Below are 17,599 nucleotides of genomic sequence, written 5' to 3'. Positions count from 1 at the left end.
GATTGTATCATAAACAGGATCCGAATAGAGTAATATCGCACATCTAAGGATCCGCGTGTTTTCACTTAATTAGATTACCTCTTTGCCCTCAAATTTTTTTTTTCTTGTTCTTTCTTTTTTTTTTCGTAGGGGCATTGTATGGCATATTGGTTTTATTGTATTTTTTTTTATTACTAAGTGTGCTTCCCAATTAATAGTATAGATTTGTTTTTAATAAATATGTTTCTCTTTCTAAAATATAACTTATTTTTTAGTTTCACTAAAGTTTTTAACTAAACAAAATCTTTTTTGATTGAGAGATATATATTTTAGGAAAAACGTAGAGAAAGAGAAGGAAGAGAGAGAGTGTGAGAGAGAAGCGACTCGATTCAGGGCCACGAATTGGCGCGAATTCGTAGGGGAAGAAACACAGAACTCGGCGAAGAAGAAGAAGAAGAAGAAGACTATGGCACTCTCTGAATTTTTCATTCACTATTCTCTCTTCCCGTTTTTTCGTTTTTTCCCCTCTTTCGATCCATTTCAGTTTTTTACTGATTCGATTTCAGATTTTAGCTGATCCGATTGAGAGCGGTGTTGAGTTGGTAATTTCCATGTGTTTCCCTAGGGATTGACAATAATTTGCTTAGCTTCCTTGTGTACCAAGTCACTTTCCCCAGATAATCATCTCCCTCATGGATTAGGGTTTTTTATTCAGCCGAGCATTGGATTCGAAGACTCCAAAATGGTACGTGGTTTGATTGATTCTTTCTGTTTTATAGTCGTTTATTTATGTCAACATCCGTATTAATTACAGGGAATCAAAAAATCCAAGTTTTCAGTTTTTGATCAATGAGATGAGACACCCAACACTGACCCTGGCCTTAGATTTTGTGTTTTAACTTATTTTCAGGTAGGTTATTATTGATATTCCATCCAACAGATCTCTAGACACTGATGTATCTCCTAGTAGCGTGTAGGCTTGTAAACTAAAAGACATGGCAAAGTCGAGTGAAAGAAGAACAATGAGATGAAAAAACCTGTATAAACACGCAGTTCACTCAATCCTGACCTTAGATTTTGTGTTTCAGGAATTTTTAGATTTTCAGGTAGCACGAGATTAGTGTGTACTCTTTAGCCCTTTTCCCTGTTAACGTACATAACACGATGATACCTTCACCAAAAGCAGTGTACTGATCTTCGTAGTGGTTCAGTTACTTGAATGTTGTGGATCAACTATCACAATGCTACTTTCTTCCTGGTATACTGCAGGGAACTCCAGTTAACATTATTGTAGGCTCTCATGTCTGGATTGAAGAGCCAGATGTGGCTTGGATTGATGGGCTGGTCGAAAAGATCAATGGACAAGATGTCGAGGTTCTGGCAACAAATGGAAAGAAGGCGAGTTAAAACACATTTGAGTTCTCCATATAATTGAAGCCTATTAGTAGTAGACTGCAGCTGTGTTTCTAATTATTTCTATGTATAGATCACTGCAAAGTTGTCAAAGATATACCCAAAAGACATGGAAGCACCTGCAGGTGGAGTTGATGACATGACAAAACTCTCTTACCTGCATGAGCCTGGTGTTCTTCAGAACTTAAAGATCAGATATGAACTTAACGAGATTTATGTTAGTACCTATACTATTCTTTTCTTTATGGACCATAAGGCTGTGCTTTTCTTGACAGTTTCTATCATTTTTCTTGACAGACATACACCGGAAATATCCTTATTGCTATTAATCCATTTCAACGACTGCCGCACATTTATGATGCCCATATGATGCAACAATACAAAGGAGCACCATTTGGAGAATTAAGTCCTCATGTTTTTGCAGTGGCTGATGTTGCATACAGGTTTTCTTAATTGTTAGCTTTAAACTTTTATTATATATTTGTGATTTATGTTGTCAGCTGAGAGGGAATATATACATTCAGGGCAATGATCAACGAGGGCAAAAGCAATTCCATTCTGGTAAGTGGTGAGAGTGGAGCAGGAAAAACTGAAACCACGAAGATGCTTATGAGGTACCTTGCATATCTTGGAGGCCGTGCTGTTACAGAAGGACGGACAGTTGAACAACAAGTTCTTGAAGTACGATTTTTATATCAATCTAGATTGTTTTAGATTCTTCTTTTACGTTCCTGAGACCATGATTACATTACCTTTTTCACGCCTGTAACTTCTACTTGCAGTCAAATCCTGTCCTTGAGGCCTTTGGTAACGCCAAAACTGTCAGGAACAACAATTCGAGGTGATGTAAACTAATGCATAATTGTGGATTTAACATTTGTTGCATGGCATAACATAGTTTTTAGAATTTGAGCTGATAGTTTATTTGTTTTCTCACAGTCGGTTTGGTAAATTTGTTGAAATCCAATTTGATAAGCAAGGAAGAATATCTGGAGCTGCTGTACGGACGTACCTTTTAGAGAGGTCTCGTGTCTGTCAGATTTCTGATCCTGAGCGCAACTACCACTGTTTTTATCTTTTATGTGCTGCACCACAGGAGGTATAGTCACCAGGAACTCTTCGTTAATTCTGATTGTCATTAAAAACTCTTGGTATAACATAATAGAACTAGCAGGAGATCGAAAAGTACAAGTTGGGTCACCCAAAGACGTTTCATTACCTGAACCAGTCGAAATGCTTCGAACTTGTTGGTATAAGTGATGCTCATGATTATATTGCGACAAGAAGAGCAATGGATATTGTCGGGATGAGCGAAAAGGAACAGGTAGGCTTGTGTATGATATTGATCTTCTGATGCAGGTTTAAATGTATTTTGATTTGTCACCCTCTTTATAAATCAACAGGAAGCAATTTTCAGAGTGGTTGCTGCAATTCTTCACATTGGAAACATCGAATTTACCAAGGGAAAGGAAGTGGATTCATCAGTTCCCAAAGACGAGAAGGCGAAATTTCATCTTAACACAGTGGCAGAACTTCTCATGTAAACCTTTCTTCTTGAGAAGATTTGGTGTGTGTTCTCAATACATGCACTAACTAAAAGTCTCGTTTTAGGTGTGATGTAAAGGCACTTGAAGATGCACTGTGTAAACGTGTTATGGTCACACCTGAGGAAGTTATCAAGAGAAGTCTAGATCCACAGAGTGCTTTAATCAGCAGGGATGGTCTAGCTAAGACTATTTATTCTCGGTTGTTTGATTGGTAAGTGGCTGCTTTAACACTTCAAGCATTGGTAATTTACTGTGTTGCTTCTAAGTGAATGTCTCTAGTTATGCAGGTTGGTAGAAAAGATCAATGTCTCAATTGGCCAAGATGCGAATTCTAGATCACTCATTGGAGTCCTTGATATTTATGGATTCGAGAGCTTTAAAACAAATAGGTAAGGATTTTCTACCCCAAGGTTCGGAACTAAGTATTCCACTACATTTTTGTGTTCCTCTACTAAAAGCGATCTGGTGCAGTTTCGAACAGTTCTGTATTAATTTCACTAATGAGAAGTTGCAGCAACATTTCAACCAGGTAATATCTTGATTGTAGTTGGAAACCATTTCCCTTGAGATTCACTGATTAGGCTTTTGGGTTTTACAAGTTTCTGTTGATGTTGTCAGCACGTTTTCAAGATGGAACAAGAAGAATACACAAAAGAAGCAATAAATTGGAGCTACATTGAATTTGTGGACAATCAAGATGTTCTTGATCTTATTGAAAAGGTCATTGCTGATCCATGTAAAAATTAAGTGGACTTGGAAATAACAATGTAATCTAAATATTTTATTGATCTATCTGCAGAAGCCTGGTGGAATTGTGGCACTCCTTGATGAAGCATGGTAATATTATCATCAATCAACTTGAGTTATGTTCATTATATCATTTTTTTTAAAAATGTCTCTTGGTCCTTCAGTATGTTTCCGAAATCAACCCACGAAACGTTTGCGAACAAGCTTTATCAGACTTTTAAGACCCACAAGAGGTTCATCAAGCCAAAACTCTCTCGAACAGATTTTGCTGTTGCTCATTACGCTGGAGAAGTAGGTTCCTGTTCCTTAGAAGATAATTTAACATTGTACAACAAAAGCTACTGTCTTATACGTTTCTTATTAGTACTTCTCCTTTGTGGAATTTCATTTCAGGTCCAGTATCAGTCCGATCTATTTCTGGACAAAAACAAGGATTATGTGATCGCTGAACATCAAGAGTTGTTGGGTGCTTCGAAGTGTCCTTTTGTTGTCGGCCTATTTCCTCCACTCCCGGAAGAAACATCTAAATCTTCAAAGTTTTCATCCATTGGCTCTCGCTTTAAGGTAAGTAGGCTTTATTCTCTCAGAGTATACAAGTGTCGAGGTTGTTTTCACACAAATGTAAGAAATAAGTTGTGATTTCCCAATTGATGCAGCTGCAACTTCAGCAACTGATGGAAACATTAAACTCTACCGAGCCTCACTACATCAGATGTGTGAAGCCCAATAACCTATTGAAGCCTGCCGTATTTGAGAATGTCAATATCATGCAGCAACTCCGGTGTGGTGTAAGTACTGATGGATAATATTTCCAACTGTGATGTTACTCTAGACATGTATAGTATTAGTATATTACATATATTTATTTATCACACATTTATTGTTGGTTTGTATTCTTATAGGGTGTTTTGGAAGCAATCAGAATCAGTTGTGCGGGGTATCCCACTCGTAAACCTTTCTTTGAGTTCATTAACCGTTTTGGACTTCTATCTCCTGGAGCTCTAGAAGGGAAGTAAGTAAAACATTCCGCTCTATCAATCCAATTGGACCATTTATGTTGGAGCTTAATTCAGTGTATACCATTCTGACTTGTCCTCTGTACAGCTACGATGAGAAGGCTGCATCAAAAAAGATCTTGGATAATATTGGACTCCAAGGATACCAGGTATTGATTCTGCAAGTTTCTTTACTTCGTTCAATAATTATCTACAACTCCTGGTGCCATAGAATATTGTTAATGATTTTATAATTGTCGAATAGTGCAACTAAAATGTATTAAACGTTGGGTAATGCAGATTGGTAAAACTAAGATATTTTTAAGGGCGGGCCAGATGGCTGAACTCGATGCTAGAAGAACTCTGGTTCTTAGTGCTGCTGCCAAAAAAATTCAAAGACGAATACGGACTCATCAGGCCCGAAAACGGTTCATTTTACTAAGAGAAGCCACCATATCTCTCCAAGCTTTATGTAGAGGTGAACCATCTGATTCATCTTATACTCTCTTGATCCTTATCTTGCGTACTTTGTCTCTTGTTCAGAATTTAGAAACGAAAAATCTTCTCATACTTCATGAATGGTTTTCTAGATATAAGATGACTTATAAGTTTTTTCTTTGCGAAAATTATAGGAAGGCTATCGTCCAAAGTTTACGAAAACTTGAGAAGACAAGCTGCTGCTGTGAAGATTCAGAAGAATGCTCGGAGATTACATTCTAGAAAATCATACAAAAACCTCCATGTAGCAGCGCTTGCTGTACAGACAGGTCTAAGAGCAATGAGTGCTTATAACCAATTCCGATTCAGGAAGCAAACAAAGAATGCTACAACTATTCAGGTTTGTATTTTTGTGGGAATTATACATTGGTCAGCTTGTCTAATTGTCGAATTAGCTTTGTATTGGCTGTTTTTTTTATTGACATCCTGTTATTAATTTTCAGGCTCAGTGGCGTTGTCACAGGGCAACCATGTACTACAAGAAGCTTAAGAAAGGAGTTATCCTGTCGCAGACACTATGGAGAGGCAAACTTGCAAGGAGAGAACTTCGAAAACTGAAAATGGTATGTGAATGTACTTTGTACGTTCACCATATTATAGCAGCTTATCATGTATGTGATCTTCTAGTTAATTATTCCAAACACACTCAACACTTTTTTTTTTTTATCTTCAGGCTTCAAGGGAAACAGGCGCATTGAAAGAGGCAAAGGATATGCTTGAAAAGAAAGTCGAAGAACTCACATATCGTGCGCAGTTGGAGAAACGCTCAAGGGTATTTGATACAGAAAGCAATCTATATTGTAAAATATATTTCTTTTCGGTAAGATGATTTTGAACCGAACATATAATGGAAATTGTCGAATGGTTTCGCAGGTTGACCTGGAAGAAGAAAAGAATCAGGAGATAAAGAAACTGCAGAGTTCATTAGAGGAAATGCGAAAGAAAGTGGATGAAACAAATGTGCTTCTTGTAAAGGAACGTGAAGCTGCTAAGAAGGCCATTGAAGAAGCACCTCCGGTTGTAACAGAAACGCAAGTCTTAGTTGAAGATACCCAGAAGATTGAAGCATTGACAGAAGAAGTAGAAGGTCTAAAGGTAATATATACTACCTCCTTGTCCTAACTTAAATTCCACTGGGCCATATAATGAAGCTAGTTTGATAACTGAATTCTCTAAATACTGCATGCAATGGCAATCAGATGGTTTATCCCTTCCCTTGGCTATGTTGTTGGTATTAACATGCCTGAAATCGACTTTTAGTGTATTAGAAGCATAGTTACAGATGACTCTATTTAGCATCAGTAACAATTTGTGTTCAACAGGCTAATCTTGAACAAGAGAAAGAAAGGGCCGATGATGCAGCAAGGAAATTTGATGAAGCTCAAGAGTCTAGTGATGAAAGAAAGAAAAAGTTGGAAGAAACAGAGAAAAAAGCTCAGCAGCTCCAAGAATCAGTGACAAGGTAAGACAATAAAATCATTATTCCCCTATTAGTAGTAAGAACTAAATATAAGTATAGATCTGGTCCCATATATTTTTACATAACGTATAGATTTATGTAAACTCATGACACTGAAAGTTGTAATTATGATGATCAGGCTGGAGGAAAAATGCAACAATTTAGAATCAGAGAATAAAGTGTTACGACAACAAGCTGTGTCCATTGCACCAAATAAGTTTCTCTCTGGCCGGTCCAGGTCGATTTTACAGGTAGGGATAGTACATTAATAAAAACTATAGACCTTTATTTGTTTTTGTTTTTCTATCTGAAGTTAATGGCTTCCCATCTGTTCATGAACACAAAGCAGAGAGGTTCAGAGAGTGGTCATCTATCAGTTGATGCAAGGCCAAGTTTGGTAAGTACCTCCATATGCCTGAGAAATATAGACTTGGATGTTTTTGTGGGATTCTTTTAATCTTGTCATTCATCTATTTGGGTTTCATTTAATTTGAACCAGGATCTGCATAGCCATTCAATAAACCGTAGGGATCCCTCTGAAGTGGACGATAAGCCACAGAAATCACTAAACGAGAAGCAGCAAGAAAACCAAGAGCTGCTTATCCGCTGCATCGTTCAACATTTGGGTTTCCAAGGGAACCGACCTGTTACAGCATGTATTATATACAAATGCTTATTGCAATGGCGGTCATTTGAAGTTGAAAGAACTAGTGTCTTTGATAGGATCATTCAGACAATAGGACAAGCTATTGAGGTTCGTTTGAGCTACTTTACTTTTTAGGGACACAAAAATAAAAGTTATGGATCTTGGATTCAGTTGACTTGGTAGTGATCGCAAATGTTTTGGAATAAATTTGCATTTTTTTTCTCATTCAGACGCAAGATAACAACAACGTACTAGCATATTGGTTATCCAATGCCTCGACATTGCTTTTACTCCTCCAACGCACACTTAAAGCTAGTGGGGCAGCAGGATTGGCTCCACAGCGCCGCCGCTCATCTTCTGCGACTCTCTTTGGAAGGATGACTCAGGTATATGTGTGTAGCCTACTAATATATATACTTCATCACATCAAGAATGCATCACAAGTTTTAACATGTCAATGTCAATCTTTCTCTAGAGCTTTCGTGGCACACCCCAAGGTGTGAATCTTGCCATGATAAACGGTGGAGTGGATACCTTAAGGCAAGTTGAGGCGAAATACCCAGCTCTACTCTTCAAGCAGCAGCTAACAGCTTATGTTGAAAAGATATACGGAATGATTCGTGATAACTTGAAGAAAGAGATCTCTCCACTCCTTGGATTGTGTATTCAGGTATATATGGCAATGTGGCTACAAATACAAGAAATGGTGTTTTCTTTTGCTGAATTTAAATATTTTCTGTCGCGTACATAAAATAGGCACCAAGAACATCGAGGGCGAGTTTGGTGAAAGGAGCATCTCGTTCCGTTGGCAACACTGCAGCTCAGCAAGCATTGATCGCCCACTGGCAAGGAATTGTAAAGAGCCTTACAAACTTCCTGAACACTCTGAAGTCGAACCATGTGAGTCTCTATCCTAGCCATTTCAAAATAAAGATCTGAGAGATTCCATGACTTAAACTCATGTCATGGACTCATTTTCCAGGTTCCTCCATTCTTGGTCCGAAAGGTGTTTACGCAGATATTCTCATTCATCAATGTTCAACTGTTTAACAGGTTTTGNAGTTGAAAGAACTAGTGTCTTTGATAGGATCATTCAGACAATAGGACAAGCTATTGAGGTTCGTTTGAGCTACTTTACTTTTTAGGGACACAAAAATAAAAGTTATGGATCTGGATTCAGTTGACTTGGTAGTGATTGCAAATGTATTGGAATAAATTTGCATTTTTTTTCTCATTCAGACGCAAGATAACAACAACGTACTAGCATATTGGTTATCCAATGCCTCGACATTGCTTTTACTCCTCCAACGCACACTTAAAGCTAGTGGGGCAGCAGGATTGGCTCCACAGCGCCGCCGCTCATCTTCTGCGACTCTCTTTGGAAGGATGACTCAGGTATGTGTGTGTGACCTACTAATATATATACTTCATCACATCAAATGCATCACAAGTTTTAACATGTCAATGTCAATCTTTCTCTAGAGCTTTCGTGGCACACCCCAAGGTGTGAATCTTGCCATGATAAACGGTGGAGTGGATACCTTAAGGCAAGTTGAGGCGAAATACCCAGCTCTACTCTTCAAGCAGCAGCTAACAGCTTATGTTGAAAAGATATACGGAATGATTCGTGATAACTTGAAGAAAGAGATCTCTCCACTCCTTGGATTGTGTATTCAGGTATATATGGCAATGCGATTACATGTACAAGCAATGGGGCATTCTTTGCTGGATTTAAATATTTTCGGTCACTTACATAATAATAGGCACCAAGAACCTCAAGGGCGAGTTTGGTGAAAGGAGCATCTCGTTCCGTTGGCAACACTGCAGCTCAGCAAGCATTGATCGCCCACTGGCAAGGAATTGTAAAGAGCCTTACAAACTTCCTGAACACTCTGAAGTCGAACCATGTGAGTCTCTATCCTAGCCATTTCAAAATAAAGATCTGAGAGATTCCATGACTTCAACTCATGTCATGGACTCATTTTCCAGGTTCCTCCATTCTTGGTCCGAAAGGTGTTTACGCAGATATTTTCATTCATCAATGTTCAACTGTTTAACAGGTTTTGTTGTTGATTCCCCTCTCATTCTCATTTGATGTCTTACACATTACCTTTTTTTGTATATTTAATAAAGAAATTCCCATATCGTCCTTGCAGCCTTTTGTTAAGACGGGAGTGTTGTTCATTTAGCAATGGGGAATACGTAAAAGCAGGATTGGCTGAATTGGAGCACTGGTGTTACAAGGCAACAGATGAGTATGCGGGTTCTTCTTGGGATGAGCTGAAGCATATCAGACAGGCCATCGGGTTTCTGGTACCTCTTTCATGATATGCTGTAAACTTTAGATCAGTCAGTCTCTGTGGGGGTAATCAAAAATGACGTAATTAATGTTGTAATAAAATGCAGGTCATACACCAAAAACCTAAGAAAACCTTGGACGAAATAAGTCATGATCTGTGTCCGGTAAGTGGATGAGTTGTTTGATATTAGGAAGAAATTAAGTACGGATGTTGAAGAAATAGAGTTAAAATTGCTTGCAGGTGCTCAGCATACAACAGCTATACCGAATAAGTACCATGTACTGGGACGACAAGTATGGAACTCATAGCGTATCACCAGACGTATGTTTTCAAATCTGCTTTGATCGATATATGTATATGTGCTAGGTGATACCAAATTGTTTAGTAATCTTTTTGGTATATATATATATGTGATAGGTGATAGCAAATATGAGGGTACTAATGACAGAAGACTCAAACAATGCTGTTAGTAATTCTTTTCTATTGGATGACGATTCCAGGTGAGTAATCTCATTTATTCAACCAAAATATGTTAATCTGTTTGTATGAATATTAAATGATGGAATTTGTATTTGTTTGTTGGTAGTATTCCTTTCTCGGTTGATGATTTGTCGAAGTCGATGGAGCGGATAGAGATCGGAGATGTAGAACCGCCACCGCTCATCCGGGAGAATTCTGGGTTTAGCTTTCTATTGCCATGTTCCGAGTAATAAAATGAATTGGTTTAATAAGTTTACACCATCACTGTGTAGCAGTGATAATTCTTCTCTTTTGAATAGAGGTGTCAATAAGTTCAACTTTGAGATTATTTATATAATTCAAACTTTTTAAAGGAGGTCTAACCTGGCCCTTGGACTACTGTACTCGTAGGTTTGTGCCAAACTAATTATAAGATATATTGTTGTTAGCAAAAAACTAGTCGAATGCACCGCCACACAGTAATCTCTTGATCAGATTAGATCATACATGCATGTACAGTGTATATGTGTCATCATCATTCCTAACTAAACCAATATAGTATACCGAATACTTTTGGTTTTGTATTTATCGAATTAAATACTACAAGACTACTGTAACTGTTGAACAACCTCTAGTCTCTTTAAATATGTCGTCTCCGATAAAATTCAACGTTATAGGTAAGGAAGGTAAGATGTTGGTAAAAGTCATGCATGGAAACAACTTCACAACAAATAAATTTGAATATAAACTGGTATATTGGTGCATTAGTTTTACTAAATACAAAGTTTGTAGAGCAATGGGAGATCAACAGAAAATTCATCCGGTTCTTCAAATGGAAGCTAACAAGACGACGAAGACAACAGCACCAGCAGCTCCAAGAAAGACAGAGCTGCTTCCGATTCAACGGCCTATTACGCCTCCTGCGATGCGTAGTAAGAAGGGAAATCTGTGCTGCAAAATATTCTGTTGGGTGTTAAGCCTTCTAGTCATTGCATTGGTCGCGTTAGCAATAGCGGTTGCGGTTGTATACTTTGTCTTCCACCCTAAACTACCTCGTTACGAGGTAAACAGTTTACGAGTTACCAACCTCGGGATCAATTTAGACCTCTCTCTCTCCGCGGAGTTTAGAGTCGAGATCACAGCTCGTAATCCCAACAAAAGAATCGGGATTTATTACGAAAAAGGAGGACATATCGGTGTGTGGTACGACAAGACAAAGCTCTGCGAGGGGCCTATACCGAGGTTTTATCAAGGGCATCGCAATGTGACTAAACTAAATGTGGTTCTAACAGGAAGAGCGCAAGCCGGGAACACTGTCTTGTCGGCATTGCAGCAGCAGCAACAGACAGGGCGTGTGCCGTTAGATCTTAAAGTGGATGCACCTGTTGCTGTAAAACTCGGGAAATTGAAGATGAAGAAGATTCGGATATTAGGGAATTGTAAGCTTGTTGTTGATAGTTTATCGACAAACAATAATATCAACATAAAAGCTAGTGATTGCAGTTTTAGGGTCAAACTGTGAGATGTTCTTTGTTCTAGGCCATTTTTTTTACTGTTTACTGGTGTCGCTGTATTCATCATTTTAGTTTGCATTTGATTAATAGTTTGAATTTCTGGTTTTAAGCTATAATAAGATCCAAATTAGTAAAAGTTGTGTGAGATTTTTAAACGCCCAAAATTATTTAAAATAACAAAACAAGTTAGTAACACAAAACAACAGATGAAATTACATACATAGCTTTTCTAATGTCACGTACGGGTTTCTCGGGTTGGGTTTGGGTAAGAACCGGGTCTTTCGGACAGAGGAGTTTAGGATCCAGTGACATAAATGTAACCCTATCACTGAAAACAGTCATAACTTACTAGCTTGCCTGCCAAACAAAGAATGACGACCTTCTGCTATAACCTCTCCGGTCCTCTTGTTTCTCACTACAACAAGTGTTCCTTTATAACGTCCTCTCTCGCCTAACAATCTCGACGTTACCTCCAACTCCTCCTGAACATATATCATTTCCATTTCAAAATCATCCCTCTCTCTCTAATCCCATTCTATGACACCTTTCAGAAACGGTCAAATAAACGAAAAAAAAAAAAAAAAAGAAGAGGGAGTTGAGGAGACATACACCGAGCTTAGCTGTAGAAAGGAATTCAATAGACATGTCCACAGAAACACAAGGAGGTAATAAGCCTTCGATTTGTACAAGCGCTCCACCAACTTCATCCACAAGATTCGCAATCGCACCATTAGCTAGATTCCTGTCTCTATCCTCCAAAACTTATAAGTTGATCAAACACCGTCCAACAATTGAGTTTCTTTGCCAATATACAATTACAAGGAGATCTTATTCTTTTCCTTGATTCTAAACAAAAATCTCCAAGAAAACAAAAATGGCTCAGTGGAGAAACAAACCAATATTGATCATCATACTCATTCTCTGTTAGATAGCGATAACGGACTCATACACTAGTACTATAAAGAGTATAAACCCAATTCTCATCTTGAAGACGAACCGTCAAACGAAGGGGGACCTTGAAAGAGCAGGAAATGAAACCCAGGTCGACCCGGCTGACTCGGATTCCTCTGAGACTAAAAACCTCGTAGAAGCTTCTTCCTTCCCGTGAGAACTCCTCTTCCAGTCGCTCTGCCTCACCGCAGTCGTTAACCTCATCGCTCAGTTGCAAATACTCGAGAATTTTTTTCTCCATCGTCGTCCTCAATTCTAATTTCTTCCACTTCCAATCTTTTTGTTTTAATATAAATAAACATATACTTTTGTTTGGGCCTTACGTCGTTAATATTGGTTTCGTTGTAAAGAAGAACACATTAATTCTCAGTTTCTCGAATATCGAATTAGGCTCACGTTCAGTTAATTCGTTGCTGGTTTAAATTGAACACTGATGATGCGAGTCGGGGGAACCCGGGGTATGCCGCTGCAGGTGGAGTGATACGGGATACGAAGGGTGATTGGTGTGGGGGGTTTGCAGTTAATATTGGGGTTTGTACAGCACCATTGGCTGAACTGTGGGGGTGTGTATTATGGTTTGTATACAGCTTGGGAGAAGCGAGTCACGAGGTTGGTGGTTGAGGTGGACTCCGAAATAGTTGCTGAATTTCTTTTGACCGCGATCGAGGATTCTCATCCCCTGTCTTTCTTGGTACATCTGTGCCACGACTTTATCTCTAGGGACTGGATAGTCCGTTTTCGTCATGTGTATAGGGAAGCTAACCGTCTCGCTGACGGGTTAGCAAACTATGCGTTTACATTATCACTTGGTTTCCATAGTTTTGCTTTAGTTCCACATGTTGTTGCTCAATTGTTAAACGAGGATGCTGCTGTCGTACATGGATGCGACGAGTATGTTTGTAATTCTGTTTAATTTTTATTAATAAAGTTGGGGGCTCTGCCCCCGTTTTCCACCAAAAAAAAGTTAATTCGTTACTGGTGTCGATGGCTAAGGGTGGATCTAGGTTAGCTTACACCGGGGCAGTTGCCACCCCTACAGTTTTAAAATCCTTAAATAGTTTTAAGGAATTTATTTAATTGCCTCCAATTAAAAAGATATCTCTTTTCTCTTTTAAATTGGTATTTTCTAATTAACTCATTGATTCACCTCAATCAAAATAAACAAATGAACAACCCTCTCTCTCTCGAGAAAGTCGAGTCCTCCTCAAAACCCTAGATCTACAGCGCTGATGCCGCCTAATCCACTTGCCTCTCCGCCGCCCGCGGCTTTCGCCGGTGGTGTGAGAGGGATTTGCTCTTCTTCTTTCCTTTGTTTTTCCAGTTTGTAGTAGTAGGGTGACTCGCTCTCTTCCTCTCCGGCCGTGCTAAGGAGTAGTCCTGTTTCGTCGTGACAGTGCGGCGGATATGACGAGATCTCGGCTCGCCTTCCTTTCTGGGAGACTGGTGGTGGTTTGAAGCTGCTCCGGGCGACTTTCCTTGCAGTTTCAGAGATTCGGATCTGAGTTTTTTGGTCGTGACTTCCTGCTACCTCTATCCTTTCTGCCGGAGATCCTTAGCTGACCGGAGGTTATGGTTGAGTCAGGTCTTAGGGTCTACTGGTTGTTGGGGAGGTTTATGTGTGCGTCGATGTCCGAGATTTGCGGTCATCCTCAAAGTCGACGTTTCTTGAGAGCTTCCTCAAGTTTCTGGTTTCATTTTGGCTAAGAAGCGAGACAACAAGGGAGATGCGATGTGGCCAATCCGGAGATGCACCGTGAGATGAAGATATGCTAATCTGTGCTCCAATCTTTTATCTTTAGGCGATTAGTATTCTGGTTATTGTGTGATTAGTTTGGAGAAGCCTCTGCTCATGCTGGTTTTGCTTCGCGTCTCTTGGTCTGGTCAGTCGGATGTATTGTCCGTTTTAGGTTTAGGACCGGAACAAAGAAAGCCGGAGAAACTAAGCTTTTCTGATAATGCGCCTCTGGGTGTTGATGCTATTGGGACAAGTTTTACATGCCGATCATGAGGTCCTCATAGCTTGGAATTGCTTTGTTCTTCAGTATTGGATTTGGTCTTCTCTGTGTTAGTATTTGTTTTCGTGTCATTGGGTCAATTTAGGTGGTTTAAGAGATGATTTCACTCCGAGTCGTGGGGTGTTATCTATCTCGTTGTGGTTAAAAAATGCAATGTTTCTCGGTTAGGTAACGTTGGATCTACCTAGTGATTCAGGGTGATACTAGATCGACCCATTGCATTTGGTCCAAGTCTATAGAGGTGAATGTTATGTACTTTTGATTTGGTTGTATCATTTTGGATAATGAAAAGTTGATATTGAGCAAAAAAAAAAAATTAATAAATAAACAAATGAACATCACATATCTTTTTTCCCCTATAATTTAGCTAAATTTGTTACAACTTTAAATCCAAATATAAATAATTAATACAGTAAAAACTAAATATATTATTATTATTATTATTAAAGAGAAAAGTAAAGTGTGTGCTCTCGCCACAAAAAGTGCGATTAAAACAGTTGCTCATATTTTCTCTCTGATTTTTCCTCGCCACTCCGGCAACGTTTGTTAATTCTTTCACAGGAGATGTGGGTTTAGATTTCTATGTTTTCTTTTTAGATTTCTTTGTTTTATCAATTTAAATTTCTTTCATTTTTGTGTTCGATGCTAAAAACATGAGTAAATTGTATAAGACACTATAAATTTCCAAAATAATCATATAAAAAATTGAAAAATATAAAAAATAATAATTGAGGACCACTCTTAAAATGACATAATGATAATTCATTCGAATTAAATATTTGAATTCATTTACTTTTTTTTTTTATTTTTTTTTAACATAACATATTTATATAAATGAACATGTTTACATATTTATATTTCCAAAATCAATCATTACTTCATAATAAATCAAAATTTATCAAATTAATAAACTTATTTCTTTTAGACATATTACTATTCGGTCAATCAAAAAGAAGATTACCAATCAATCTCAATTTTGAATATAACTAAATAGAAAATTATCACACATTTTATTTATAACTCATTTATAATATACATTAATAAAAATGAATATATATAGTTTCATTGAGGCGGAATTGTTAATGAATGTATAATACAAACAACTATCGTTTTATAGAAAAAAACATATTTTATATTAAAAACGTAAAGCCATTAAACATTTTGACAATTATATATATAGTTAATCCGATCTTGAAATGTACTTACTACTTTATTTTTCTCTTCACAAGATGATGGTTACTTATCTAGTTTTTTTGTAAAAGAAAAAATAATTATGAGTGGAAAAAATACAAAAAAGAATTATAATAAAGAGATGAGACAAACTAAATGACTTTATTAAAAATTTAAAACTTTATTTTTTGAAAAAGAATTCCATAAACCTCTAGTTCAAGAATCCTTTACAAAAATTAATTCTTATAAAAATATATGTTTAGTAGTTTTTTAAAAATACTTGCAAATGGCTGGTTATTTAAAATTTGGATCAATTGAAATATTAATATAAATAAATGAAAACAATGTTTTCTATTTAACTTAAACAAAAATAGATTGCAATTATGTAACATATGCGATCCAACTTTGTGGTTTCGGGATGGGTATTGGTTCGGCCGGTTTGGTTTTAAATCGTGGAATCGAAGCGGTTGCGTTTGGAAAGTCCTAAACCGTGATATTTAATGGAAAAGTCGATGTGAGGGATGTGTGGTTGTTCATTGTCGTTCTAGAGAGGAGAAAAAGAAAGAAAATGTCCCTTTAAGTGTTCTTGAGGAGCTCTAAGCCATTTTTTTAAAGAGCTGTTCCTAGAGTGGAGATCTGAGGTTAAGGACAAGTTGGGAGGCTTGTGTGGTGTTGTTTTCGTCATTATTTGGTCAGAAACTTCTTTTGAAAGAGGTGAGTGCATGACCATAACTTATCTAAGCTTGAAATTCTCTGATTTTGTGTTCTATGAGTTGTGTGATTGATTTCTTTGCTTTTTTCTTCATGATTTCGTGGTTCTTGTTGCCTTGTAAGAGTCATGTGTGAACCTTGGTTGAGCTTAGTGCGGCTAGAGGAGGAGATATGAATTGGAGCTTTGAGAAAACGATGCTTGGCTGGTGACGATCCACACCAATACGAGGACGAAGTGAGGACTGTAGCGAGTGTTGATCGACTTAAACTAGGGTTTTCAGGATGCTGAGTAGGTGTCAGTCGACACAAGGAGAGTTTCGGTCGACACCAACTTCCATCAAGTGTCAGTGTCGATCAACACCAGGAGGGTGTCGGTTGACATCAACCTTCAACAGGCAACTGACCTTCGTTTGTTGCATGGTTTGATTGTGTTTGTTGTTGCTTATTGATTGGAGATTTTCTATGCTTTGTGTATAGTCGAGTAGATGGGAGGATTGCTTCAATAAGTTCTTATGATAATACTCATGCATCTCAATTTTAGTTTGTGGTGCAGGTAAAGGCAAAGTGTGATCTTAGAATCAAGAAAATGAAGAGAAGGATGTTCTAGTGGCTCGTTTTATTGATGTTTAGGCTTCTGTTAGGTTGCTAGAGTTAGGTCCTTAGAATGATATTAGGATGATGGTTATTTGCTTTATGACATTGCTGGATATTGGTTACTGATTATTGTTGAATCATTTGTTTATTGGTTATTATTCTATTGCAATATTTGTTGATTAGTTGTTGGTTTAATATTTGGTATTTATGTTGTTTTGTATTGAATGTTGTTAGGTTGTTAGTGAGTATGAGATCACTAGTTAATTACTATATTAAAAAAATGGGTCCATCGTTTCAGTTTGGTATTAGAGCCCTTATGGTTCTAGGTATGGGTTCGCTGTGTGCTTTATGCATTGATGTTTGGATTGCAAGTTGTAAGTGATTTTGTGAGCTAGTCAATTGTGTGTGACATAGGGTCTTAGAACATTTTCTTCAAACTTTTAATGAGATTTCACGGTAAGATTTGTTTTTTGCGTGGTTTCGTTGTTTGTTTGCTTAGCCTTCTGGCTTTGGTAGCGCAGATAATTCATGATTATAGATACTTCTGTTGTTAGTCGTGAACGTGATCGTGGTGGTTGATGGTTTCGGTTCGGATATAGAT

The 17,599-nt window shown here is 37.8% G+C and overlaps 3 protein-coding genes across 4 annotated transcripts; 2 read left to right on the top strand and 1 right to left on the bottom strand.

The window, feature by feature from the left end:
* Positions 348-10,365, top strand: LOC104700979 (myosin-11). 2 transcript variants are annotated; one of them, XM_019227634.1, is made up of 38 exons: positions 348-724; positions 1,249-1,377; positions 1,466-1,609; positions 1,690-1,835; positions 1,917-2,073; positions 2,175-2,233; positions 2,332-2,491; positions 2,567-2,716; positions 2,796-2,932; positions 3,004-3,150; positions 3,227-3,328; positions 3,411-3,468; positions 3,558-3,659; positions 3,739-3,776; positions 3,851-3,977; positions 4,080-4,250; positions 4,343-4,474; positions 4,589-4,698; positions 4,791-4,851; positions 4,982-5,159; positions 5,314-5,519; positions 5,623-5,742; positions 5,853-5,951; positions 6,053-6,274; positions 6,502-6,641; positions 6,778-6,889; positions 6,988-7,035; positions 7,138-7,361; positions 8,372-8,402; positions 8,524-8,679; positions 8,767-8,961; positions 9,048-9,191; positions 9,274-9,344; positions 9,441-9,597; positions 9,691-9,747; positions 9,825-9,905; positions 10,002-10,084; positions 10,171-10,365. In XM_019227634.1, the coding sequence occupies exons 1-38, from the start codon at positions 722-724 to the stop codon at positions 10,292-10,294; spliced, it is 4,581 nt and encodes a 1,526-aa protein (XP_019083179.1). In that variant the 5' UTR covers positions 348-721; the 3' UTR covers positions 10,295-10,365. The 2 variants fall into 2 exon arrangements, with proteins under 2 accessions (XP_019083179.1, XP_010414902.1); XM_010416600.2 differs by lacking the exons at positions 8,372-8,402; positions 8,524-8,679; positions 8,767-8,961; positions 9,048-9,191; positions 9,274-9,344 and adding exons at positions 7,515-7,670; positions 7,760-7,954; positions 8,041-8,184; positions 8,267-8,337 and having other exon boundaries at positions 7,138-7,392; positions 10,171-10,357.
* Positions 10,836-11,667, top strand: LOC104700978 (protein YLS9-like). The gene has a single exon (XM_010416599.2). The coding sequence runs from the start codon at positions 10,840-10,842 to the stop codon at positions 11,563-11,565; it is 726 nt and encodes a 241-aa protein (XP_010414901.1). The 5' UTR covers positions 10,836-10,839; the 3' UTR covers positions 11,566-11,667.
* Positions 11,896-12,750, bottom strand: LOC104700977 (acyl-coenzyme A thioesterase 13-like). Its single transcript, XM_010416598.2, has 3 exons — positions 12,555-12,750; positions 12,167-12,310; positions 11,896-12,039 (listed from the first exon to the last, which is right to left on the bottom strand). Exons 1-3 carry the CDS (start codon positions 12,747-12,749, stop codon positions 11,896-11,898), a joined length of 483 nt encoding a protein of 160 aa, XP_010414900.1. The 5' UTR covers position 12,750.

This window comes from Camelina sativa, chromosome 7 (assembly GCF_000633955.1).
Source record: "Camelina sativa cultivar DH55 chromosome 7, Cs, whole genome shotgun sequence".
Taxonomy (NCBI): domain Eukaryota; kingdom Viridiplantae; phylum Streptophyta; class Magnoliopsida; order Brassicales; family Brassicaceae; genus Camelina; species Camelina sativa.
The sequence above is the reverse complement of the archived record's forward strand: the minus strand, read 5'-3'. Positions and strand labels throughout refer to the sequence as shown.